The sequence below is a fragment of the Danio aesculapii genome, chromosome 7, assembly GCF_903798145.1.
Source record: "Danio aesculapii chromosome 7, fDanAes4.1, whole genome shotgun sequence".
Taxonomy (NCBI): domain Eukaryota; kingdom Metazoa; phylum Chordata; class Actinopteri; order Cypriniformes; family Danionidae; genus Danio; species Danio aesculapii.
This window is the reverse complement of record NC_079441.1, coordinates 23,207,842-23,235,812: the sequence shown is the minus strand read 5'-3', so window position 1 is coordinate 23,235,812 and position 27,971 is coordinate 23,207,842. Positions and strand designations below refer to the sequence as shown.

Sequence of the window (27,971 nt, the reverse complement as noted above, 5' to 3'; positions counted from 1 at the left end):
GGCTGAACGGGGAGGGGCGGCGGCGGATCCGTGCACGGATCGTCTAGGCGTCAGTCGGCGCTCGCACTGCGGTATTCGCGGCCGTAACGGCGACAGTAGACGTGGGGTGACATCATGCGGTCGTTGTTACCGTGGAGATTTTTAAATTCAGCAGATGCCAGATCACAGGAAACGGCATCTGTGTGTGAACCATGGTGTGAATGTAGTGTTCAAGTAACAAGTGAAGACATTTGATTTTTCTTAAGAACCTTTATTTTTGAACAGCGACATTATTTACAGCTAAATCATAATTTTACACAGACATTCACAAATAAAAAGGAAACTTAATCTAAAAGTGGACATTTAATTACAAAAAGGACACCTCAATGATTTTTCATAGATCAAATTCAAATCCCCTTGATACAGTGAATCAGAAAATTCATATCCATCTATGACAGTAAAGTAAATAATTCACCTAAAATATCCAAACCTATCATTGTTTACTCACCCTCATCATATTCCAAAAACAAATGCTGCCAGTTTCTGTAGAACACAAAATGAGGGATTTTGAAGAATCACAGAAATTAAAAGCACTTGTGCTCAATTTAAAAAGGCCTTTAGAAGCCATACACATCTCTGTGGGAGAATTTGACATTAAGTGTTAGAAGGCATTCTGGAAATTGGTTGTTTGGAAACCAGAATTAATAGCTAACACTTTCCAGCATTCTTCAAAATATCTTCTGTTTAACTGAAGAAACTGGCGTAGAACAAATGGAGGGAGAGTAAATTAAAATTTGGGGGTAAACTACACCTTGAATACCTGCAATATCATAAAACAAGTATGGATCAACTGCAGAGAGACATTGTCATCGTGTGCACTTCAGAATCAAATGAGGGTGAGTAAATAAGCTTTTTGAAATGGTCTTCTTTTATACGAAACAGCCCACACTATTTACTAATATTAGTCTTTATCACAAATCATCCTCCATAACACAAAGAGTGACTTCCCAAGAACTGTGCATAAACTAATTGCTAATTAACGATGACAATGCAAATACCTGAGTGAATACATAATAAACCTCTTTAAATTACTCCAAAAACAAAGACCAAAATCTGAAAGACCGAAGCATAAAACACATGTAAAAAATGCATATAAAAACCAAATACTGAGGGAGATGATTAGTCTCTGCTTAAGTCCTTTACTGGCATAGTGAACAGGTCTGAAAAGAAGCTCCCTTCATTGTCACCTCCTCCAAAAACCAGCAGTGTTTGTGGGGCTGACTCGAAAATTTCCTCTTGTTCATCTATAGATCCCTTTAAAACAAAAAGACACGAGTGTCGCAAATCAGAGTGCTGAAAACAAGACACTAACTAACCAAAGCCACTAGATAGTATTCATAATCTTAATTTCATTCTTTTAGTTTACCTTTTTGCATGTGGTGGGCATAGTAATGATAGAATGTCCAGCTCTGGGTACAGAATTGAGCTGAGGTAGAGTCAGAGATGACCAGCAACTAGTGTCTGGGGGTTAAAAAGAATATTTAAAATATTTGTCAGGATGCAATGATAAAATCTATATAAAGCATTTTCAACAGTTTGTTTAGGGTTAGTTAGACAAAAAAAGAAAATGATATTTAATATATAAATGATATATATTGGACGTAAATTATCAAAAAGTGACAAAGATTTAGAATAAGGCACAAAATATGGCACTTAGTTCAGTACAACTGCTAATAAGTTGTAATATTTCACAATATTCCTGTTTTACAGCACTTTGATTATATAAATGCACCATTGGAGTCAAAACATTAACAGAACATTAGTCATGTATAATAATAGCAATGACAAGGTCCAGACAATGGAAATGGGACATGAAGTCTAGCTCTCACCTGTGTTGAAGATGAATGCGTCACTCAGAGCATTGTTCCCATTGTAACCTCCATGGATCAGGAAGCTGCTTTCTGAAAGAACCGCACAGCCATGCCAGCTGCGATACAGAGAGGGTCAAAGACTAAATGTTCAATGTATCGGACAACATTTATGTCCAAGAACTGAATCACTACAATTATGACTGAAATTCCTTTACACATTTTGTTTGAAGATGAGAGCAAGGTTTTTAATAATCATCATAATAAACCGTTGTCTGTATTTACAGTAAACTATCAGATTGATTTTAAGTACCTTCTGGGAGATGGGGCTGTTCCACTTGTTTTCACAGGAGAAAACTCCATCAAGCCTAAAAGTAGGAATGTGACAATGAGATATATTAAGCTGACTACTCCACTTTTCAGCAATTAATGTGTGAAAACAGTATGAATCATACCAGGTATTAGATATGCAGAAAATCTAGACATTCTGTTTGAGAAACTGAGTATATTCATTTCATTTGGCAAAAGAGTGCTACTGACTAACGCACAAGCAACAATAGTGAAAATACTCCAAGGAGTGAAACATATATATAGGCATGGGACGATAACTGTGTTCAAGATATAACGCGGTTTGGAAAAGTCAAGGTTTTAAAACAGGAACGGTATTACAGAAAATTTTGACTAAGGTATGAGTACGATTTTTTTTTTTGAAGACGACAGTATCTCCAGCACAAAATATATCCAAAGATGCTGTTTTAAATTGTAAAAAAAATCAGTGTTTTTGAAACAAATGAAAATAGCAGAAGTCAATGATTCATTTGAATTATTTAGCCTGACATGTTTATAGCTCCAAAATATTATAAATGTTTCTCAAATTAAAATATATAGTGTTCAAAGGGGAAAAAGGTTTTGTTTTTTACCCAGACATTTAAAAATAATATATTTTAGGGCAGTTATCACATACATACATAAAAACAACATATACATATCTATATATATATCTATATATATATCTATATATATATCTATATATATATCTATATATATCTATCTATCTATCTATCTATATATATATCTATATATATCTATCTATCTATCTATATATATATCTATATATATCTATCTATCTATCTATCTATATATATCTATCTATCTATCTATCTATATATATCTATCTATCTATCTATCTATATATATCTATCTATCTATATATATCTATCTATCTATCTATCTATATCTATCTATCTATATCTATCTATCTATATATATCTATCTATCTATCTATCTATATATCTATCTATCTATCTATCTATCTATCTATCTATCTATCTATATCTATCTATATCTATCTATCTATATATCTATATCTATCTATCTATCTATCTATCTATCTATCTATCTATCTATCTATCTATCTATCTATCTATCTATCTATCTATCTATCTATATATATATATATATATATATATATATATATATATATATATATGCACATTTCCTCCAATACAAAAATCAACAAAAGAGTAGAGTGTTTACCGAGGTCTAGCATGAACATGTCATTAAAGCACACAGGGGTGTCCCATCCGCCAAACACAAAAATCCTTCCCTGCATCACACATGCGGAGTGCCTGCACAAATGAATCCAAATCTCCTCAAGTTAGAAATAGTCATCTGCCAAATGCAGAGTATAACAGACTTTCAAATCATAAGTATCAGTCAGAGTTAATAAATTATTACACATCAAATGCTGCAGTGCCATTTTGAATGACATTTTAGTTTACCAAATAATTTTAAATAAATAAAATGCCCGTTTTCCCACCCAGAGCGTGGAGCAGGCTTCTCTCCATTGACAATGGGTTGATACCAGATGGCCATTTCAGGGTTAAAGATGTAGATGGAGTCACTGCAGCCGTCTGGTTGTGGATGTGGGCGAGGAAACACTCCTCCAAACACAAAAAGCTCTCCTCTGAACATACTGCAGCTGTGGTAGGCCAGAGGAGGCACTTTTCCCTGCGCCTAAAGGAGTAAATATAAATCACTTGAGCTTTTTAGAATATTCTACTGGCTAATAAAATGTATTTGTACAAACCAATCTTAAATGCCTAATCATGTGTTATAGCAATTTTGTATCGTTTAGAAAACTGGCAGGTTAGTTAGTAGTTTGTTTTATTGCCATGTTAGCATTGTCACATCAAAAAAAAATATTACAATAGTACAAAAGTTACATAATGATTACAAAATGCAAAACAGAGGGAAATACTACGGAGACCCGGAAGGGACATGATGGTGGAGAAAAAAAAAATGGGTGGAAGAAAAAAAAAAAAGAAAAAAAAAAAAAACCAGTGATAGGTAAACATATTTTTGCGTTCCCTTGCAAAGATGTTTTGCGTTATCTCGCAAATATGTTTTGCGTTCCCTCAAAACTGTTGTTCGACAAACACTTCATACATGACAACCCTCCCGTTTTTGCCTGATTGTCCTGTATTTTACCATTATATCCTATTATTAGGTATTTTCCCATATTTCTCTCATATTTTTAAACTTTAAATGTTGAAATTATTATGAAAATGTCTGCATTCACTTTTTTCCATTAAAGCTGCGTGCCGATCAGCGCCCCTCATATGCAACAGCTTTATTGGAAAGAAAGTGAATTCAGACATTTTTATATTAATTTCAACATGCTTTTAAGATTAAAAATATGAGAGAAATATGGGAAAATTACGGAGACATGGTAGGAAAAAAACTGGGTGGGAGAAGAAAAAAAAAGTGATAAGAAAACGTTAAGTTTTTTTTTTGTGCGTTCCCTAGCAAAACTGTTTCTCCACAAACACTTCCTGTTCACTTCATTCATGTAAACCCTCACATTTTTGCCAAAATTCTCTCGTATTTTACCATTCTATCCCACTATCATCCTATTATTAAGTATTTTCCCATATTTCTTGTACATTTTTAATCTTAAAAGCACGCTGAAATTAATATTAAAATGTCTGCTTTCACTTTCTTTACATTAAAGCTGTGTGTCGATCATCGCCTTTTATATGCTACCTCTGAACCAGTGAATGCATGCATAAGCGCTGACTGACAGACGCGTTCTGTACAATAAACTGATCCCAGATCAGCTTCTGTACACGCCATTTACAGAGGAGCAAAAGTGCAGGACACTTTCGGATTCGGGTGTATGCTTAAACAGACAGACAAATGCACTGAATAATATGTGAACATCGTCCTGCATGTTTTATTTTAAACGGCTAATTTTCTCTTAAATGAGCACAAACAGTTTAAGTAATGGAATGCTTTCATTATAGATCTGTGCATTCTTACAGAGACACCCCTGTTTTCAAACAAAGCAAAACGAGAGATCCATCTGCTGCTCACTTGTTTGATAACAGAGGTGTCACTTTAAATGGTGTGTGCAGAAGCTGATCTGGGATCAGTTTATTGTACGGAGCGTGTCTGTCAGTCAGTGCTTATACATGCATTCACTGGTTCAGAGGTTGCATATGAAAGGCGTTGGTTGACGCACAGCTTTAATGTAAAGAAAGTGGGATAGAATGGTAAAATACGGGAGAATTTCAGCAAAAACATGAGGGTTTACATGAATGAAGTGAACAGGAAGTGTTTGTGTAGAAACAGTTTTGCGAGATTACGCAAAACATCTTTGCGAGATAACGCAAAAACCTTAAAAATATTTTTTCCATAGTTTTCCATGGTTTTTTTTTTTCTCCCACCCAGTTTTTTTTTTCTTTCACCAATTTTTTTCCCCACCATCACATCCCTTCCAGGTCTCCGTACAATACAAATGAAAGTTAAAGAAAAAAAAGTAAGTTTATTATTAAAACAAATTCTAAAGTATTTTTTAACATTATAAAAATGGTAAAATCTTATTAAACAATTCTAATTGACAGGTTTTTGTTACTATTAGAATAAATTGTACACCAACCTCAACCAAAGTCCAACGCCAGCTTTGTGTATCCAAGATGTGAACATCATTAAACCATTTCTTATGCTTTGAGCCTCCAAACACAAAGATACGCTTAGACTCCGGGTCATAGGTCGCTGTGTGACCAATCCGGGCCTCAGGGGTGGGTCCTTCAGCCAGGGTTTCAGCAGGCACCCAAGAAAGATCCTCTGAAAAACATTCAAAAAAATAAAACATTATCATTTCAAAATGACAATAATTAAACAGTGAGACAGAAACAATTACTAGGTTTACATGGACATCACTAATCGAATTATTTGCTTTATTTCTAAATAAGATAATAACATAATAAAGGTGTTCATGAGTTACTTTTTGAATGTTCCTTTCATGTTCCCGTTTTACATACTTAATCCACATTACATACTTTGATTAACATCAAGTCATTTATCGACATTAGTTTCACACAACAGTTTGTGTTTGTCATGGCACCACATGTGATTTTGAGCGTTTTGTTTTTCATTTTAATTGTTTAACTGCAGTCCGTTTCTCATACTATGTGTGCAAACGAATGACGTCAGATCCAAATTCTCAAGCAACAGGCCACCTCTGACATTTCATTCACTAACTTCATTCATGCCCCCGCAAAAAACAAAGGTATTGCAAAATTCTCAGCAGTCATCGATTCCCACTATTAAAAGCCATTCTCTCATTTGTTTGTTGTGAAATGGCTGCCAGCTGCTGTGTGCATCCCATTGCAAATTTAAAAAAAAGAATACTACATAACACTAATAATTTGATTAAGGCGTTTACATGTCTGTAGTGCACTTTAATAATGAGACTAAAATAGGCATAACCCACGCCTTAATTTGATTTCGGTTTAGTCCGATTGTGACTTTAGTCAGATTAAGATAATCAATAATTGCTGTTTACATGGTAGACTTTTTAATCAGAGTATTGTCTTAATCATATTAAAGTCGGAGTATTGGTGTCCATGTAAATGTTCTCAATGTGAATTTCTTACCAGTGCACAATTTCCAGATGGGGTCTTTGCAGAACTGCATTCTGGCACCTTGTCCTCCAATCAAAATGGCAGTCTGAGGATCAATGGGACAGAGAGTCTGACCCCAGCGACCTGATGGCTTGTCCAGCTGAGCTGGAAAACATATTGTTAAACATTAAATAACCACTATAGGCACATTAATGCTCAACATGCAAATAACACAGATGTTCACTCACCAGTCTGCGAGGAGGTTTTGGCCTGCTTGCCTTTGGTTTTGTGGTTCTGAAAACCAGAAGCTGCAGTCTGCTCCTCTTTTTGAGAGAACAGACGTGTTTGACCTATACGAGGATTGCTCTTGCCCCGTCTGTGAGGTGTAGCCTTTTCAGAGGCATTAGGGCAGATGTTCTCCTTGCCTCTACCTTCACTGATCCCTTCGTCCTCCTCTCCCTGAGACCGCTTCCTCTTTCCTGCACATTCCCGTAATGCTGGCACTGTGGGGGTACACTAAAAACAATGGATTGAAAGAAATGATTGACTGCTTAACTGGAACTTAACTGCAATCTAACACAAACAACTCAAATAGGGTATAAGAGGCAAAACTCACCTCTGGAGTGCATTCCATCTGTGAAAATGTCAGCACTGGATCCAACAGATCATTAGTATCCTTTGGGAAACAGGAGTAAGTTAACATATGCAAGAGAATTGAGCAAATTGTTAAATTATTTGTATCCTTAAATGGAGACAGTGTTTGTACATGTTGTGTGTGAGAATGAGTGTGATGCGAGTAGGGTTCGATTCTTGGAATGATTATAGAAGAATATAAGTTTATTGATAGAACACTGAATATCTGATAGGCATGTATATGTAGTTTTTGTACAGTTGTGTAATATTACTGACAAGCCTATTTTAATCAGTGTACACAAAGGAACAATAACTCCATAAACCTGGGGACTACAGGTGGAAATTAGCATTTTGCTATAACCTGACACTGCATCCTGCCTATGATTGTAATTATTAAATGTATTGGTATGTAGTGTCCTTTCCCCCCCAAAAAAATATCCAAACTAAATTCACAGCATAATATTATTTCAATAGCATAAGCATGAAACAGAATTTATGAAGGTTTCATTTCCTAATATGACATGCATTCAAGTGAAATGGTTTTGATCAATATCAATCACATAAAAAGATGAATAATTTATAATAATTGCTGCAGTATAACAAGAAAAACAACAAACATGAGGCAATAGGTCCGGAAAATTTGATTAAAACAGAAAGTTTTATTCAGACAAAGTAATTTTCACACCCCACTGACAGATTGTTTATTTAAGCATGTACTCACTTAATTTGATTAAATGTTCCAGAGAGAAACAAGAGCTAAATCCTTGATATTGCATCTCAAATAAACATACCCGATTTAAGGAAACATAATCATTTGAATTGGAAAACAAATATACTGAGGAAGATATTGTTTTCTTCAGTGCAAACATTAAATTCCATAACCATGAATTTCAGACTTTCTGTTCAGATTTGAGACTTAGAATGCGGAAAGCCCATAGTAAACCCATAATAACACAACGTAAGACTAAGACTTAATGTTTGTATCTTCTCTTACCCCATTGAGTTTGACAGTTAAGGTTGCTCCACTGGACCAAACACCATCATCACCAGCTTCCCATGATAGACATCTGAATGAAGGGAAGGTTTCGTATTGAGTTAAATATTACAATGAAAACATGCTAGAAAGAATTAATGGTAATAATTCACCCTAAAACGAAAATTCTGTCATAATTTACTCACCCTTTACTTGTTTCAAACCTTTATGAGATACTTTCTTCTGTTAAACGCAAAAGATGAGAGAAAGCTGGAAACCTGTAATCACTGACTTCCATGGTTTTATCCTTGCAATTGAGGTGAAATTGGTTATATATTCGCAAATTTGTTAAGTGACAACATGTGACATGCTCCCTATATTGTTTACAATGTTACTTTGAATATTCGGTCTAATATCTGAATATCATACGCACTTGTACACAGTACCTTATATCAATATACAACGCAATACTTTCTACATTCGCACTTGTACACAGCACCTTATAACCTGTATATTTATAACAATCTGTATAGACAACTTAACATCCAGGTTTCTTGGCTAACCGCATCTGTTTAATGTTTATCGTCTTTTATTTATTTATTTTTGTTCATATTTATTTTGTGTTGTCACTTGTCACTTTATGTACACTGGAAGCTTCTGTAGCCAAAACAAATTCTTTGTATGTGAAGCACACTTGGCAATAAAACTGATTCCGATCTCATGCAAGTATGACTTGAAAACAACATTAGCATTATTTATTTGACTGTGCACAATGTTGTACTTCGATAGACTGAAGTTGATTTTACACATTCATTAATTTTAGAACAGTAAGAACTTGTGATGCACTACTTTGAATGTTCTTATATGGCATGTAAATACGACTTCAAGACAACATTAGCACCATTTAATTGACTGTGAACAATGTTGTACTCTGATATTTATTTGCTGATAATATGATTCCACCATTTATAATTTGCAAAGAATATTTTTATGAAATTATATTAATAGGGTTATATTAAATATAATTATATTATATTTAATATAATTTTATATTATATAATATATTATAATTTTATATTATATAATTTTATATTTTATATTATATTAAATATAATTAATAAAGTCCAAATGTGCAAATATACAACTAACTTTACCTCAATCTTTGATAGTCATTGGCTACTAATATGATTTCACTATTTAGAATTTGCAAAGAACCTCTTTCTGAAATTATATTAAGTAAAAAGTGCAATTGTGTGTATATAAAACCAACTTTACCTCAATATACTACCATAGTATTATTTAGGAAGTGGTTACAGGTTTCCAGCTTTCTTCAGAATATTTGCTTTTGTGTTCAACCGAAGAATGAAACTCTTAAACTAATTGAGGGTGAGTAAACAGTGAGTAAATGTTCATTTTTGGCAGCAAAGTAACCCACTTATTAAACGGTGTGAGCTTCCCCATAGTAATAGGCATGTTTCTCTCATCAGAAAGCTCCACAGAGACCGAATCTCGCTTTCCCCAGCCTCCTCTGGTGAACAGAACCATCAGCTGAACACCAGGCTGGATCTCCACTGAACTCTGCCAGCCTTCACGCCTGCTAGGAGAAATAAACGATGAAGAATACAATCTCCTCGTATAATGAAGACACGTTCGACATATAATCACTCAAACAAGCAAACAGTACAGCTGCTTAACTGTTACATCTCTAACGTTACAATTACACTACAATTCACGAGGCAGGAGACTCAATTTGCACTGTCGAAACTTGACTACAAATGCATACTATGCTTCAAAATAAAACATATGAAGGCATCTCAACATATTTTAATGCTTGAAAATAGGAATACGTGTAAGCATGTGCCGTTAGAATTGAGTTGAAACAAATTAAACCCAACACAAGCAAACGCATGCAGTAACATTAATGTTTATCGAACTTTACCTCAAGATCTGTTGTGGTGGTTCATCTAATCCAAATATTGCATACACACCAAAATCCTCCATTTTAACACTTTTAAGTTGACACTCTCCAACAAAACAAAGGACAGTACTATTAGCTAAATCCAGTTAGATAGAACTATATCTCCCGCCGACCAAAAGCACAAATATAAAACTCGCGCCACCGCCACTAGGTTCCCCTCACGAAGCGCTGTGATTGGATGAGTAGGCGGGGACATAATCCTATCCACCAATCCCATAGAAGTAACAATCTCTTTTCCTGTTGTTGCAATGTTGATTGACAAGAAAGGCCGACCAATGGACAAATGTCTTCAGGGGGAGGATTTTTTAATTTATTTGACGGCAAAAACATTTGTTTGGTTATTTCTGTATGGAAGATAATTGTACCTCATATATCATGAAATGAAGATTAAATTAAATTTAATACAAAGATATGAAAATAATAATAAAAAATACTACTGGGGGAATTAAAATGATAAAAAAACTACTACTGGGGTAATTATATATGCATAGCTGGTTTTATTAGATATTGTAATATATTAACATTAACATTTATTTAGTTAAAACACATTTTTAAAAAGCACAATGTAATTTATATCTGTATAGAGGCTGTCAAATGTGAAATGAAGCAAGCTCAAGTACATTATTCAAAACACTACCCGTTGATGACATCTGCTGGTTAAATGCATGTAAATGCAATAGAGCGATTCAAATTTTCTATATTTTTTTTACACATTTTGATGCAAATTTATTAATTTTTTTATTATTACTTTATTTATGTCTGCTACCAGGGAGTCCTGGTCAAGACAGGCAGCATATAGGACAGAGCTACAAAAAAATAAAAATACATGTCACAACACATAGGCACACAAAATAGTATAAACTGTTAAAACGTGCACAGTTCTAAATTGACAGTCTTTAAAATATGTTTAAATATAGCGATAGATGGTGCGGATTTAGTATATGTTAAAGCTCATTCCATACATTTGGAGCATACTTAGAGGCTGCAGATCGACCTAACTCTGAGAAAAAATGGCATCTTAAGAGAGTATCTGCTGATCTGGTATTGTAAGTATTTGAACAGTACTCCAATAAATTTGAAATATACTGTGGTACTTTACAAACTAAAGCTTTAAAAATGAAAACTAAAAATATGTTGTTTCTCTTTAATTGTAATGAGGTCTATTCTGTCATTTTATAGAAATTGCAGTGATGTGTGTGTGCACTTGAACCAGTGACGAATCTTAAGGCACTGTAATAAACAATATCCCATTTTTAAAAAACATTTAGAGGTGCGTGCATATAAAGTATATCACCGTAATCCAGTACTAATAGAAATGTACTCTCAACTAAATGTTTTCGAGCTGCGAAGGGGAAACATTTTTTAAAATAAAATAAAACCTAATGTTGGTTTGAGTTTTTTTAAAAGGCTATCAATATGATAACTATAAGTCAACTTATCATCAAGCCAGACACTTAAATATTTATAAGATGCAACTTGTTCAATCTGTGTGCCATTTAAAGTTTTAATATTATAATTGTGTATTGATCGGTTTAAGATCATGTTTTTAGTTTTTTTGCATTCAATACTAATTTTAAGCAATCGAGAGACATTTGGAATGAATTGAAAGCACACACACACATACATACATACATACATACATATACCACCATGCCTTGCATCAAAGACTCTTGCATTGTTTGAGGGAGAGGAGGTGTGTTTTGTGAGAAGCCAAAGATGGCAATGCAAATTTATTTTTACATAAAAGGGTTAACACCACAAAACCCAATGCAGACGTATCATATCCTATAATATTATTATTCGCTTGTGTTTAACATTTCTGTTAATCATTTAGTTACATTTGTGAATTTTTTATAAGCTTGATGTTTCTAGAGATTTTTTACACATCAACTTAGTATACAGACTGTCTTGAGTGATATGAAAAAATGTATCATTTAAGATTGTAGGCTAATTTTATAAAAACTAAAACTCTTCACGTTTAATTGCTTTTGCTTACATTTTGTCTAATCTGTGCAATTTATTTATTTATTGCCTGATGTAAATATTTGAGGGTATTAGATCCAGTCAGTCAAAGTCTTCAAGTTAAAAACAAATGTATATAGAATTTAATTGTACGAAATGATGATCCAACAAATGCAATAACAGATGTAATACATCACATAAAGATCTATCAAATGAATCTGAAAAGTGTAATTAATCTATAACCAAAATAATCAAACTATTCTTAGAATCTATGTATCTGAATTTAATAAGTTTATACAAAATAAAAGACCAAGAACAAGTGCTAAAAAGCAAGAAAGCAAGAGATAGAGAGCTTCCAGAGCAGATCTCATCAATTATATAGGCTGGAGAAATTACAACTTCCTGTGTCAGCACCAGATGTTAATGCTGATGAGTAAAGGCCAAACGAACTTACCCATTATGTCACTAATCTACATCTTACAGGATGTTTCCTCCACCTAAATGAGGTCAGGATGAAGGCTAGGTCATTAAGACATGACCAATGAAGCACGACAGGTAAGGTCTGATAAATTTAGAGAAGATATGAGTTGTGGTTTTGACACCTTTTGGGCCAAAACACCAGTTCAGCACTTTGCAATTACCATCGTTTGGAAAGAACATCTAATGCAAACACAAAGACATACATATAGCATATTTCAGATGTGAAATTACAGTAAAATACCTTACATCTATGGAACGTAGATGCAAAACAGAAAAAGACCAAAATAACTGAATAATATCAAGAAATATAAGTGGTTATATGAACTTGTAAAAGTACTCTAAATTATAAAGAATTCAGTCTGTCTGTCTGTCTGTCTGTCTGTCTGTCCTAATCTTTATCTTATCCACTTATCTATTAATTTATTTGTTATTTATTTGTCAAAATTTGTTTAGGAAAATAACAACATTAGACATTTTTACACAACTGCCGATTAGTATTTATTTTAATTATAGGCAATACAATAACAATGAAAAAAGGAAAGACAAAAATAAATGTAAAGGGGGTATATAAATAATCAAAAACAGATCACAAAATAATACAGGATATAAACCTTGAAATAGTTTTTATACACTTTTTGGTATCTAAGTTATAAATAGTCTCAAGGAAATGTATTTCAGCCAGCAATATACACAAACACACACACACACGCACACGCACACGCACACACACACACACACACATACACATACATATATATATATATATATATATATATATATATATATATATATATATATATGTATATATATATATTTTTTTTTTTTTCACAAAATGAAACATTTGCATTACATTATATCACATTACATGCCAGGGAGCAAAACAGAAGTGTTTCTTTTAAACAGATTCACAGATTTTACAGCTTTCTTGTTAGAAGATTCAGAAATCAAAGACATATAAAGATTTAGAACTTCAAGAAAAATCTGAAAGAAAGGTTTACGGCTGCATAATTTAGACTTGTGTATAAAATACTTGGCCAAGAATATATATAGAATAGAATTTTATAATAAAATAAATAAAAAAATATCTGGATGTTCATTCTGATGTTATATTCTAAAATAACATTTTCATATTTTAACATAACATCAGGGATTATACCACTAAATATACTAAAAACATTTGGTATACTCACAATTCCAAAAAAGGTGAGACAGATCTTCAGTTTGGTGATCACAGAAGGAGCAATTTACATCAAAATCTTCAGAAATAAACCTTTGTATAAAAAAATAAAAATAAAAACTTTGTAGGAGAGCACCTATGTATTATTTTATAAGACACTTCACAGATTTTATTGTACATTAGGAATTTCTGAGGTAAAGTCCACACTCTTTTCCAGTTAATATTAAGAGAGTATTTCACGCTGAAATAGAGAGCGGAGATTTTTGTTATTTTTTGTGGTAAATAGCAATTTACCGAGAGCTGTTTTTAGCACATTTAGATGCGGCACAACCTAGGGAGATTATCATAGACTGTAAAATATATGGACGGAGCATCCGTGACGTCACCCATAGGTTTCTGAACACTGCAAAAGAAGCTACTAGTAGGCGCGGCCAACCGTCGCCATTTTGTTCGCGCGTCATCGCACCCACGGCGGGATACCAAATAAGGGCAAAGAGGCGGAGAGTGGGCGGAGCTACAAACGCCTGCTGGCACTTTGCTTAGACCTAGCAGACAGACTTTACTTTGGGAGAAACGCTTAATACTTTATTACCTGCGACTCGTTTGTGTTCTGACCACATGTGCTTGGCTGTACACTATATCAGTAAAGTGTTTAGACTTTCAAAAACACTGTTGTAATACAGTGAGCCACTAAACATTGTTCTTATGACGTTTTTCTACAGGAGGAAAACGCGAATTACTTCCAAACACTTTAAATGTAGTCTGTGTTAGTAAATGCAAGACTCTTGATGAACTCCAGCATAACACTGTATGATAACGCTTCAGATGACTGTTCTAGAGCCTACAGCTAATCAATCTGTCACATTCTGGAGTGCTTTACGGGTCTAAAGAAAAATATTAATGATAAATGATCTTAAATAAAACAAATACATTTATAGAGATGGTGTATAAGTATATAACTTTACTCACATGGGAAACGAGGCCACGTGAATGGTTTGTGAGCACAATTAAGTGCACACAGCATCCCATATCATCTGATAATTGTAAGAAATAAGTCCAAAAGGCAGCTGACTGTGTAAAGCCACATAAAACAGAACAAAAATACGATGAATATGCCGAGATCAGTGGCTAATCTGCCGGATTCAGCTGAGGTGAAGTGACGGCGACCAGCGAGACCTAGCTGTCACTCAAGTGGCCACGCCCTTAATTATGCAAACTTAATATAACCTAAAATAAAGGAAATGGATGAGTTATAAAAAAAATTCACCCCCCTCACAGTTGTCATGGAGGGTAATAATAGCTATATGAACCAAAATCGTTCTTTGTACCAGGCTGTAAACACCTTTTTTTCTGTTGTAAAATTGGCCATTCTAACAGTGGGCTCAATTGCCACTTGCTCTATTATGGAGCCAGGACTAGCGGAATTTTGATGAATTGCAGTTTTAGTTACTTCCGTATTGGCTTCCCGAGAGAGAGCGGGAGGTTGCCGCTTGGAGATTATCGATAAAGTCTAGATCGGATATGCGGCCGGCCGGAAGTGTGATTTGCACATTAATAAAGCAGCATTTTTTTATGACACTGTATAACAATAATTAATAATTAATAATTCATTTTTACAGTAATGTGACGGTTGGGTTTAGGGTTGGGGTGGGAGTAGGCATTAAAAAATACAATTTATTGGGTAATTTAATAGATAACATAAATAATACTCGGTACAACTACTGTTTACTGTGACGGTTGGGTTAAGGGTTGGGGTGGGGGTAGACAATAAATAGGAAATAAAATAAATAACAGAAATAATTCTCGTTAACTTCCGGCCACAAACGTATCCGATCTAGCAACAACCGAGATTATCCCATCCCTTCAATAGTTTTTTTTCGTCCATCTTTGACGTACAATCGTCATCACGGCCCTCATGTAGACTCCGCCCCATTATTAGCTCCACCTTGTGCTTCAACATCGCAGGTGAACGATTATTCGACGCAGAAGCTCATTTACAAGTCAGGTAACGTTACAATTACCCATATACTGTAAGCTGTTAAGTTCTACACCGTTTTTCAGCTTTGCAACACGACAAGTAATTTAATTTCACTCGAATCACTGCTTAATAAGCACTTTTATAACAAGTTTTGTAGGAGTAACGTTATGGCTAAAACCAAACTTCCGATTGTAATTAAATTCTAGCTTACGTTCATGTATGTAAACGTAATTTGCTGTAAGTAGCTCTTATGTGATGTCTTTCGAGCTAAGATTTGCCACTTTTTGTGTCTATGATGTATCTGTCTCATATTTTCTATTTACATACACACCTAAATAATTTAACGTTACAAATAAGACAGTAGATGTAATTAGATCAACAAAAAAAACAATCAAACGTGATATTTCCTAGCTAGTAATTTATATAAACGTATAACGAGATGTTTTATAGTTAGGAGGTCAGATGGATATCAGGAGAATATCTCCATAGTAAAGTAGAAAAGGCATTGTTAGTGTTTGAAGGTCAACAAGAGTTTTTATAAATATATATCAATGTGATTCAGATGTATTTGTGATTATTGTGTGATTAATTCTAATTCAATTGCCTATGGGAGAAATGACTTGGAATAACAAATGGCAGAAAAGTTCAAACGACTACAAACAAATGTGTTAATGACTGTACATAAAATAAAATAATTACAAAAGACCAGGGGGCTGTTCCATAAACCAAGCTTAGAGTAAAAGCCAGGCTTATTTTGGTAAGTCAGGTTTATTAATGGTGGATTCTGTTTCATAAATCAGATTTACCATAGTTCAAACTCAGTTGCTTCGGCAGGTTAAGTCTTAAGTTCATGCTTAATCAAATTAACGTTAACATTCACCTGCCGTAATTTGATGCCGTTTTAATTCACTTAACCTCTTAATATTTAATTTAACGTTAATAGGCATAAATAATGCCCTGTATTTTAAAATATATTGCTACATATGTAGCTTATTAAGACAATCTGCAATTTCCAGTCAGCCTTCTCTCTCGTAGTTTTTGATTATTATGTTTAAATTATTAGATTCTTGAACTCAAAACAACCAACACTGCTCACTCGCTGTGAACATAGCTGTGTCTCATTTCAGAGATCTTTCAGTTCTCGTAGTTGCCATGGTAGCACACAACATAATCATGCATCTATGCTCGACCTTTAAGGTTTCATGACAGTAACATACACAAGCAGTATCTAGATTATTTAAACTGAACTCTTTATTAGTTAGTTTAATTAGATTAGTTTGTTAATTCGTTTAATTAGTTAGTTTATGTACTTTTCTAAGAATGGTAGGGTAAGTGTAGTACCAGATGTATTTGTATCAGGGGAAAGATTACAAGTTGTATCTGAGTAGAAGTACCTTGGTGTTTTGTTAGATTCAAAACTATCATTTCAAGATTCAGTTTAGCAAATATTTAGATTTATTCGTGATCAGATGTCATGTGAGGCTGTCCTAATCTATTATCACTCCATGATCATTTCTCATATCACATATTGTTTAACCACTTGGTCCCAAGCCAGCATTACTACTTTGAAGCCACTTGAATCATTATACAAACAATCTATAAAAACCCTTGATAAGAAAACAGCTCAATTTCACCATTGTTCAATATTAAAGAAATACAACCTGCTCAGTTAGGAAAATTTTATTAAATATGTACATATCTGTTTAATGTTAAAGACTACATAACCCGACGTCACCACTAAATCAGTTTGTGAATATTAGGACGACTGCTCACCGAACAACTAGAGGTGGTGAAAGAGGGGATTTTATTATTTCTCTCAAAAAAAGTAAATTTAGTCAGTCAGTATTTTCAGTGAAAGCTGCTAGTGAATGGAACAAACAATTACAAGATCGCTTACTTTTTGTTCTTTTCAGTCTCTTGTTATAAATTGGTTTAGTATTAGCATTAGTACTGTATTCTTGACACTTTTTGTCCTCTTCTGCTGCCATCAGTCTGTTGTTCTTTACTTTTTAATTGTATTTTGTATATCAAAATGTATTTTATGTTATTATTCTGTGCTTCTATTTTAGGTGTGACTGTTTAACATTCTGTAAGGGGTCTACAGATGAAAAATAGCCATTCTTGTCTAATTCTGGCACATTTTACAGTAATGTTTATTAATGTGTATTGACCCTGTAAACAAATAAACTAAACTAACAAAAAAAGATCAAATGATCTTCAACTTGCTGTTATGGAACCAATTTAAGCGTGGACATTTAGTTCAGCCCATTGAAGTCAGGTTTTTGACGTTAATCCCCGCTTTTTGTGAAAACAACCCCCCAGTTTGCAACATCAAGCAGCATAACAAGCTATTCTTTTAAGGCTATAAATCAATGGAAGTGAATGAGCCCGAAAGTCTTGGGTGACTAAGTTTCCTACATCTGTGCCCACTCATACGTGAAGATTAAGGTCAATAGACAAACACTTTTTTGAACTGTGTGATTTCTTACAACAGATAATGGCGAACCACGGTGTCAGCACAGAGGGGAAGCGGCTTCCACGAATGGCTGCCACTCTAATGATGCGCTTTGCCTCTGAAAGAGAGCCCACCGTTGGCATCCACAGGGCCAGCCTCAGACCCCTTACCCCTAACAGCGAGATTGAGGATTCTCGGTCTGCTGGAGAAGAGAGTCAGTCCACCAATCCAGAGTTACACAACTTAGATGATGTTGTAGGACCATTTTCCGTAGGCCACCAAACCCAAGAGGTGCAGTTACTGGATTCTCCACCCCAAATGGAAGACCTGGGCTCTGCCTCTGACATTACTTCCCTATCTGGATGGAGCCTGAGCAGTGTTACAGCACCTGAAGCCACAGTGGATTTACTGGAAGATGCCACTGATGGCTCTCTCACGAGGGACCAGAGAACTGGAGGTACACCGATTGGAGATATTACATAAGGCTTACTATTACTTTTGTTTAAAACTCTCTTTGCTCTTACAGTGAAGTTCGCAGACTGGCACAAAAATCGCATTACAGCTTTGTGTACTGGACGTTTTGACAAGCTGCTCAGGGAATGCCCAGAGTGCCACAGCACTAAGAGCTGCTTTGCTGCTTTTGTACTGGAAAGAGGTGAGTGTGAGACAAGGTTATATTGTTGAACCATAAATAAAAGCAAATTCTTCATTTAAGAATAATAATAATAATACATTTTTAATTATATAGCGCATTTCCAGAGCTCAAGCACACTTTACAATGAATTTAACAAAAAGAGAAAGTACGAACAGACATTAAAGGAAACAATAATCAAGTAGAGACAAGATTAGGTTCACAAACATACAAGAAGTCAAATATAACAAACTGAAAATACAAAACAAGACCTAAGAGACAAAAATGCAGAATACATTTGAAATAAAAACACAATATATGCACTGAACTAAAATAAAAACAATAAACCTTTTCACATTTACAAGTTTTTCAGCTGCGATAGTCATCATAGTTGGGTAAAGTTAGATAGCAATGAATGGGAGAGTACCACATTATACATTATTTTGCATTCCAGTTTGCTCAAATAATAAAAGAAAAACTCTACAATCGTGTTTTTATGACCTTCAAAATAACAAAAACATTGTGTGAGACTGAGAACGACAGCCTGAAGTGAAAACAATGCCAAATTTACTGTCCCTCCCATAGACACTGCATTAGAAAAACCTCCCTTAAGTGTTAACTAGTTTTTTGTAATTTGATGCAAAGATGATAACACAAAGTATAGCTTTTAAAATATACTTATTATTTATTTGACATGTACATGGACAACCAAATGCATTTGTTTAAAGGTGCAGTAGGTGATCTGCCACAATGCTTACCGGTTAGCATAATATCTTTAAAACACAGTCCCTCCCCTGCCGTCCAAAGCCAAACAGTAGACAGTCCACTAGATCATGCCATTCACCTGTTGGAAAACTTTACAGTACTTTATAATACTACAATTGTGTTGGCGTGGGTTTCCTCCGGGTGCTCCGGTTTCAGCCACAAGTCCAAAGACATGGGGTATAGATGAATTGGGTAAGCTAAATTGTCCATAGTGTATGTTTGTGAATGAGTATGTGGATGGATGAATAGATGTTTCCCAGTGATGGGTTGTGGCTGGAGGGGCATGCGCTGCGTAAAGGCATGTGCTGCATGTTCCGCTGTGACTAAGCTGAAAAGAAATGAATGAATGAAATATATGTATTTAATGTGTGTTTCAGAGTCGCAGGACACAGGTGGCCAGCGCTGTGAGAATTATGAAGTGGTAGCTCTGGGATCGGGTCAGAGCTGCTGCAGCGGATGGCTTTCTTACACAGGATCTGTTGTCCATGACTGCCACGCCATTGTCATTGCCCGCAGAGCCCTCAAAAGGTGCAACGATTTTGAGCAGTATAGAAAGAATTAGAGAAAGACAAGCATATATGATAAACATCTATTGTGCAAACAATGTACTCACATGAACATTGAAATTGTATTTATTTCTGTAACTGAAAATTCTGTCAATATTTGCTCTCCTTCCACTTGTTCCAAAACTGTTTGAGTTTTAATACAGAAAAGAAGATATTTCAAAGAATGTTGGAAAGAGGTAACCATTGATTTCCATAGTATTATTTCCCTCCTATGGGTGTTAATGGTTTACAGCTTTCTTCAAAATATATTTTATTGCTTTCAAAATAAAAAGAAACTGATAAAGATTTGGAACCACTTGAAGGTGAGTAAATAATGAATAAGTTGCACTTTTAGTCTCCAGTATTAAGAATTGCAAGTCTTCATTTCTAATGTAATTGAGTGCATGTCTTAATCCTCTAACAGTTTTGGTAAAATATTTTTATACATTATAATCTCTCTTCTAATCTTAGTTTTAATTAATATGAGAAATATGTGTCTGTTGTCCTGGATTGTGTTATAGGTACCTGTACAAGCAGCTCCTGCTGTTCTACAGTGCTGATCCAGACATGAAGCACCGCTCAATTTTGGAAAGTGTTCCATCTGAACGACTGCTTCAGCTCAAGCCACATATTTACCTTCATATGTACACCAACAAAACCCCAAAAGGAGCAGCTCAGTGCATAGTTCTGTTAGTATCATCTTAAAATAATACACACACTGCATGGATTTAAACTCAGATGCAGCTCCAAGCCAAAAGAAATATACTACCAGCTAATCAAGGTCTTTGGGATCAATAGAGATTCCCAACAGGATAAATCTACCTCTAATGGGCATTTCAGAGTGTGAGTCATTTGCTTGTAATTAAAACAAGAAAAACTTAAATACGTTTATTATTATTTAAAAAAATACAACTAATATGACTTATTAAAAAGCAGTAATTTATTACATTACTCATATACATTTGATATTAATTACATTTTAAAGTATATCATATGTTTTATTGTTACTACAATAAAGCCACATTACTACTGTAAAACCATGGTAATAGTTTATTATTTGTGTAATAAAACCTGATTGTTGTTGTGCAGTGTTTTAGCTGTTAGTAATGTGTTGAATGACTGCACAAATGTGACCGTGTTCATGCTTTCTGTGGCCCTATTATAACAAAATTCTAGAGCTGTCGTTTTCCAGAAGCTGAGTTTGATGACTCTGTTTATCAATTCTGTCATAGTTCTGTTAGGCTGCATTTACACTGCACTGTTCAAGTGACTCAATGCCGATTTTTTTTTTTCTCCCATGTGGCACAAATCGTATATGGCCCATGTACGTGTAAGCAGGAACAAATCACATGGATTCCGATTTACTCAAATCAGATTCAGGCCTTGTTCATATGTGGAAATTTAAGAGGTGTAGTTGCATGCATACAAGTTTGCGTCGCAGTTTATGAATGTTTGTTGGAACGATGTGTTTGGGAAACGGCAAATCAACGAACTATGTTTGTAACGACAGAACTTGCGACCTTAGTTGGTTAATGATGGTTTTCGGAAACGCACCTCTGATTTTTTTTGCACAGTGGTTCAGCTGTTTGTCAGTAATATGGTGAATGACTGCACAAAATGCTACCATTTTCTTGCTTTCTGTAGCCCTGTTAGAACTAAATTTTGCAGGGCTGTCATTTTTTTCAAAGTTTGATGACCTTGATTGATTCATTACGTCAATTCTGTCTAATGTATATACAGGGCGTCCTCAAGGTCTTAAATCTCAAAATCAACATTTTAGGCCTTAAAAAGTCGTAAATTTACTGAAATATTGTGTTGTTAAATCTTTTTTTAAACAGGTCTTAATTTTCCTTTGTTCATGTACTGTATATCTACCCAATCTGGCCAACACCCATAAAATAACCAATAATCTTAATAAAACTTTTTATTTAAAAAGGTCATTTTTAACTCTATTTACCATAATAGTTTAATTACTTTTCTGAAAATAACATTTGTTTAAAAGTGCTCCATGTATTTACTGCTGAGGACACGGACCTGGACAGATTATTGTGCATAGATTTCGTTTATTGTGTTTTTAAAACATTTGCTCATTTTTTTATAATTATTGTTATTGTTATTATTTTAAAGAAAGTTTATGTTGGAAAAAAGCTTGCTTGTTTTTACACAATATTTAAATATTTTGCTAAGCAATATCTAAAATATTTAGCTTTTTATTATTAAAGTATTATTGTATTATTACATGTATTACGTTATAATAAATTTTTGAGAGGGCAAATAGAAATCTTTACCATCTGGGCCATTAAAAAAGTGCTTAGCATTTAGCCGTTTATGAGTCTAAAATTTCATTCATAATGGTCTTTAAAATATCTTAAGTTTTAAATTTAACTTGGTGAAACCTGCAGAAACTCTGATATATTTCTTTATATCAATTGACATTAACAAAACATAAAATGAGTGAAAAATCTGTAACCTCTCACAGGTCTCAAAACAGTGCTTACTCTGCTCTGAAGCTGCAGTGCCATGCTAAAGGTTCTCTCATCCCTGCCGCCTTTCTGCTTCCAAGTGTGTGGGGTGCTCGCACATGTTGCATGTCTGACAGTGCCAAACTGACTCGCTGGACTGTTACTGGCCTCCAGGGAGCGCTACTGAGTCATTTCATTAACCCAGTCTACATTACCAGCTTTGTGCTTGGTAAGCTATGCACATAAGCAAGTGGCCGAGCACTACAAATGTTTCCTAATATCTTAATTGGATCTTGATTAAAGCTGTGCAATTCATTCACTGCTAGAAGAATTGCGTTACTCATTAACCTTTTCTCTGCTTGTTGCCAAGGTGATTCTAGGCACTGCTCAGAGAAAGTGTCTGAAATCATCAACAAGCGTCTGGGCACAGGTTGGACAGATGCATTGCCTCCTCCATTCAAACAAACCAGCATCTTCTTTTTAAGTGGAGAGAACGTGGGGCCTGGAGAGAACAATGAATACTGCAAAGACCTCAGTGTCAACTGGTGCTTGGGAGACTCCAGTATTGAGATACTGGACAGCACCACTGGATATGCCATCAACAAGTCAGTGTTTTTTTTACTTCTCTCTTATCAAAGCCTTAGTGGTTATACAGAGATTTCAAATCAATTAGTTATTCAGCTAACTTTGAAACATCAGTATAGATATAATATTAATTACATTAATTATGGGGAAAAATAAAGTATAAATTTTAAGAATACAGCAAATGCATCTTGTATTTCATATAATTGATTAGTGTCCAGTGCTTCCCACAGGTTTGAAATATACTTGTGGTAGTAGCCAGATTGAAACACACCTTTTACCCACGGCACGTTACATACATGCAACAAAAAAGAGATTTTTATTTATTATACACTGTTTATACAAAAGTTTTTTTTAAGACTGGTGAAATAAAAAAGAAATTAAGTCCACTATTTGTTTTACTTTTAGTCTATTCAAGAGCCATGTGCACCTACTGAAGGGTAAAATCTGCCGCTGACATTGTAGATATGTAGATATGTATAAACATCTGTTTGATATTGTTAGATATGTATAAAATATGTAACATATCAGCATCATCAATATAAAACATCCGTGGAATAAATATCTCTAAAAAGTATAATAATAACAATAATAAAAAGTGTAGATTATTTAAATAAGGCAAATGAGTTAATTAACCATTTCTAATAGTGTACATATATATTGCAGCCAGTTTAGATGTAATTTCGTCCTCTCTGAGTTAATAGAAAAGTTTATCTGAGTCGTTTAGATCAAAGAATTATGTAAAGTTTCTCTCACGCTTGTGGCTGTGCGTGTGATGTCAGCTGCGAAGCCAATCGAAAGTAAATCAGGCTTAAACTAGAAATGACGGCAGCTTAGAACGAGAAAAACCAAATGCCAAATCCTGGACATTTTTAAGTCCTAAAAAAAGGCGTGTCTCTGTGGGTCTCTGCAGAGCATGTGAGACTGCCTGTGACAGTTCTTGCCTACAGACAAGAAGAAGTAGGAAACGTGTAGGGCGAGATGAGATTTTCCGCTGGTTTATCGATCGCGGATGTTTGGCAATTGGGCAGATACAAAAAAAAGTGTAAAAGGATTATAATAGTAAAAAAAAATGTCCTCAAATATACTTGGCCCACCCAAGTAAAGTCTATGTGTGGGAAGCGTCAAACTAAATCAAATCAAAGTGTCAAACTAAATCAAATCTTAAGGCCTCACTTTGTGAACTAAACAACATTTTTGTTAGCATGCAACCAACAACCTCGGCTTCTTTTTACCATAGCTGGTAACTTGAACCAAAATCCCTTTAAAGCAAGTCATTTTACTTGGCGGCCAGCTTTGAAACGTCTCTCAGGCAGTATGCTTGGGCATTCTGTTTAAATGGGGAAACATCAAATTGTATAAAATTGTATGCCAATCTTTCAATTTAATTTTATATTAGGAATCAACAATTAAATAAACAACTGTCTCTTTAGTTTCATTTCTAAATGTTCGAGTCACACAAAATTGGCAGAAACTCATATCTAGTCTGAGCCCCTCCCCCCGAGAATTGTCAATCTATACCGATCGATGATTGGCTCCTGTACTAGAAGACGGGGCTTCATTCGCCATATTGGCCATTACACTTTTCTTCATTCAAAACTACATGTCTTGTGTATTCTATAGCCTCTCTATAGAGTTGTACCCACATGTGAATTTTCCAGCAAGGAGAAAGCATCACCACACTAACCAGAAACCATGGATGACAGCAGAAATTCATAGGCTGCTAAAAATCTGAAATTAAGCATGTCTAATGCTTAGTGTTAATTTTGACAGCAAATTTTGATTTAGTTTTAGTCTTTTGTCTTAAATTCCATTTTAGTTTAGTCATATTTTAGTCTTCTTAATCATTTTAGTTTTAGTCTAGTTTTAATCAACTAAATAAATATTTTAGTTGACTAAATCTACTCTAGATTTAGTTGATAAATATATTTAGTTAAATTTAAGTGCAATGTAATTAAATGTTGTATACATTTATTTATACATAATATTCTAAGTTAAAATTAAATAAAACAGTCTTATAAAAATTAGATATGCATCGTTTATTTATATCATTATTATTAATATGTAAAATTATCCGTCTGCAATTAATATACATGTAAGAACAATAGACTACTGAAAATAGTCTGTTTGATCAGCCTGTTGAGCAGTATCATGCAATTAAATCATTTAAATGCAATTAAAATGGGCTTAAAATAGTTGAAGTTCACTTTGCAATGTCAGTATTTAGCAAGCTTTACTGTTGTAGTTGGTGTTACCGTACATGGTGCTCAGCTATATTACTGATTAAATAAATAGAGTAACGGCATGCTGATGTCGCTTAAGACTTGTTGTTTTTATCAGCTATTTCCTCCCCCATATGGTTTACGGTCTTTTTGTCTTGGCATCAAAGGTGAATCTACTTTTTCTACTAGCTGTTGCCATTTCATTATAGTTTAATCTGACAGACGCCCCATGCAAGATGATGTAATGACATCCCGCGTCTACTGTGGACCAGCTACTTTTCAAATGTGCGTGTGTGCATCATACATCTCACACCAAGATTAATTGTGATTGGATATTTACCAAAAAAAAGTCCCTCAATCACATTCTCGTCTAGTTTTTATTAGTCAATGAAAACATCAGTATATTTTTATTATAGTTATCGTCGATAGAAACTTGTTCATCAACAAAATTAACACTGGTCTAATGACATAAAGAAAAAAAATCAACAAACACATCAGTAATAGCAAAAACGCTCTGACCCTGTGGCAAGCCATGGAAACCATCACTGACCACACAACACTGACCTATTGTTGAGTATTTTGCAAATTGGCTGGTCTAATTGTTAAAACAGATTATACGAAAGATATGTGCATTGACTTGTGGCGGAAGCAGTTCCAGGTACAATGGTTGATAACCACCAGATTGAAGTAGCTGATAGTACCTAGGTAGGTACTATTATTTGTAATAAACACTAATGTACTGAGAATACTGAAAGACTGTATAGAATGGGCTACCAAAGAGTTATTTGTTTGCGGAAATCCGCTAATTTTAATGTTGATAGATTAGTTGCTTTCTATAAGGCTTATGTTGAATGGATTTTAACGTTCTCATTGATTTGTTGGTTGGAACTCATTAGCAAAGGTCTTAAATCCCTGCAGCAAAGTACTGGGAGTGAAATTTATTCAGAGAAAAACTAATCTTGACCATTGTAGCCTAAATAATTTGCAATAATTTCTGAGTTGAATCAAATTTACAGCTTTTTTTTTAATGTCTGTGATGGTTTTCAGATTTGATACTAAAAACATTCGACATATAGATTTTCCTTGTGTAATTTCTCTGCCAAATTTAATAGCCCACTTTGTGTCGATAATTTTATTAAATATTGTAATCAATTGACCGCCCTAATGGCATATATCAAGTATATCATTTAAGATGGGGACTAGAAAATTTAGCATTGTGGTTCTGGAGAACAGTGGCCCTCTACAATTAGACTACTCGGTTCACTAAATCCCTTTTATTTCTCTCTCTTACAGTTCCCCATTTGTAAGCGGTCCTGGGTCGTCCAGCAGACTCTGTAAAAGAGCGTTGTACTTCTGCTTCAGAAAAGTTGCGGGACTGGCAGGCCACCATGAGCTCCTGTCTTTCACAACGTATCGCAGTGCAAAAGTATGTGTACAGAGTTTTTACAGTATGCACAAATAAATATTATGAAATATTTGCATTCATTAACTGAGTTAGAATGGATATGAATGTGCTGTAATCTACTGTTTATAACTGCTGCTGTGCTTTACATTTTGTCCAGATGGCTGCCCAGTTGTATCAGGAGACCAAGACTCAGGTCAACATGCAATTCTTGTCCAATAATGCTGGACCGTGGAACTCCAAACACTTGGTAGATTGCTTCAGCCGCTAAATGACAGGTTGAACAACCCCTTGAAATATATCTAGGATTTCTAGTCATTTCAGGCTTTTGATGTGCAAGAAACGGCAACCTTTCTATTTTGAGTGTTTATTGATGTTTCAAGAATTATGTTCATATGCAAGTTCCTAGTTCATGATACATCTGGTAGATATAACTGCATATAATTGCACTTGTACTGAAAATATTCTGTTTGAAAATAGTGTTTTTAGTGCTTGGTAAAGATTAATCCTATCAAATTAAAAGTTTGTTTTGACATATACATAATAAGTATATATATATAACACAAACACATGTGCGATACACAAACAAAGCAAGGCAAAAGAAACTTTGTTACATATATATAAATTTATATATAATTTGTATAATATTTTTATATATTTTATATCTAAATATAAATAAACATTTCTTCAGATAAATGCACATCTCTGTATAATAAATATATACAGTACACACACTTAAATTATGTCAAAACTAAATCTTATTTTAGATGTGATTAATTTTTCCAAGCACTAGTATTTTTATTTATTTTTTGACAGCAGTTATTTCATATTAAAAGGCTTGTTTTATTTCTGCAGTATTTCCCACTTTTCATGTTAATGCCTCTGGGTGATTTGTGATAAAGTGAACAATAAAAACATGGTAAGGTTAACTGATCTTATTTGATTGTTGTTTTGACAGGAAGCAGAAGCAAC

General features: G+C 34.3%; 2 protein-coding genes across 2 annotated transcripts; one reads left to right on the top strand and one right to left on the bottom strand.

Annotated features, from left to right (window-relative positions):
* Positions 1-250: 250 nt before the first annotated feature.
* Positions 251-10,469, bottom strand: krcp (kelch repeat-containing protein). Its single transcript, XM_056462811.1, has 13 exons — positions 10,300-10,469; positions 9,796-9,954; positions 8,382-8,454; positions 7,371-7,430; positions 7,003-7,270; positions 6,788-6,919; positions 5,788-5,975; positions 3,667-3,863; positions 3,384-3,475; positions 2,161-2,215; positions 1,869-1,966; positions 1,406-1,500; positions 251-1,293 (listed from the first exon to the last, which is right to left on the bottom strand). Exons 1-13 carry the CDS (start codon positions 10,359-10,361, stop codon positions 1,159-1,161), a joined length of 1,614 nt encoding a protein of 537 aa, XP_056318786.1. The 5' UTR covers positions 10,362-10,469; the 3' UTR covers positions 251-1,158.
* Positions 10,470-18,432: 7,963 nt separating this feature from the next.
* On the top strand, positions 18,433-27,270 carry adad2 (adenosine deaminase domain containing 2). The gene is made up of 8 exons (XM_056460813.1): positions 18,433-18,847; positions 18,917-19,045; positions 20,164-20,314; positions 20,853-21,020; positions 22,811-23,022; positions 23,164-23,398; positions 26,891-27,023; positions 27,160-27,270. The coding sequence occupies exons 1-8, from the start codon at positions 18,433-18,435 to the stop codon at positions 27,268-27,270; spliced, it is 1,554 nt and encodes a 517-aa protein (XP_056316788.1).
* The last annotated feature ends 701 nt before the right edge of the window (positions 27,271-27,971 follow it).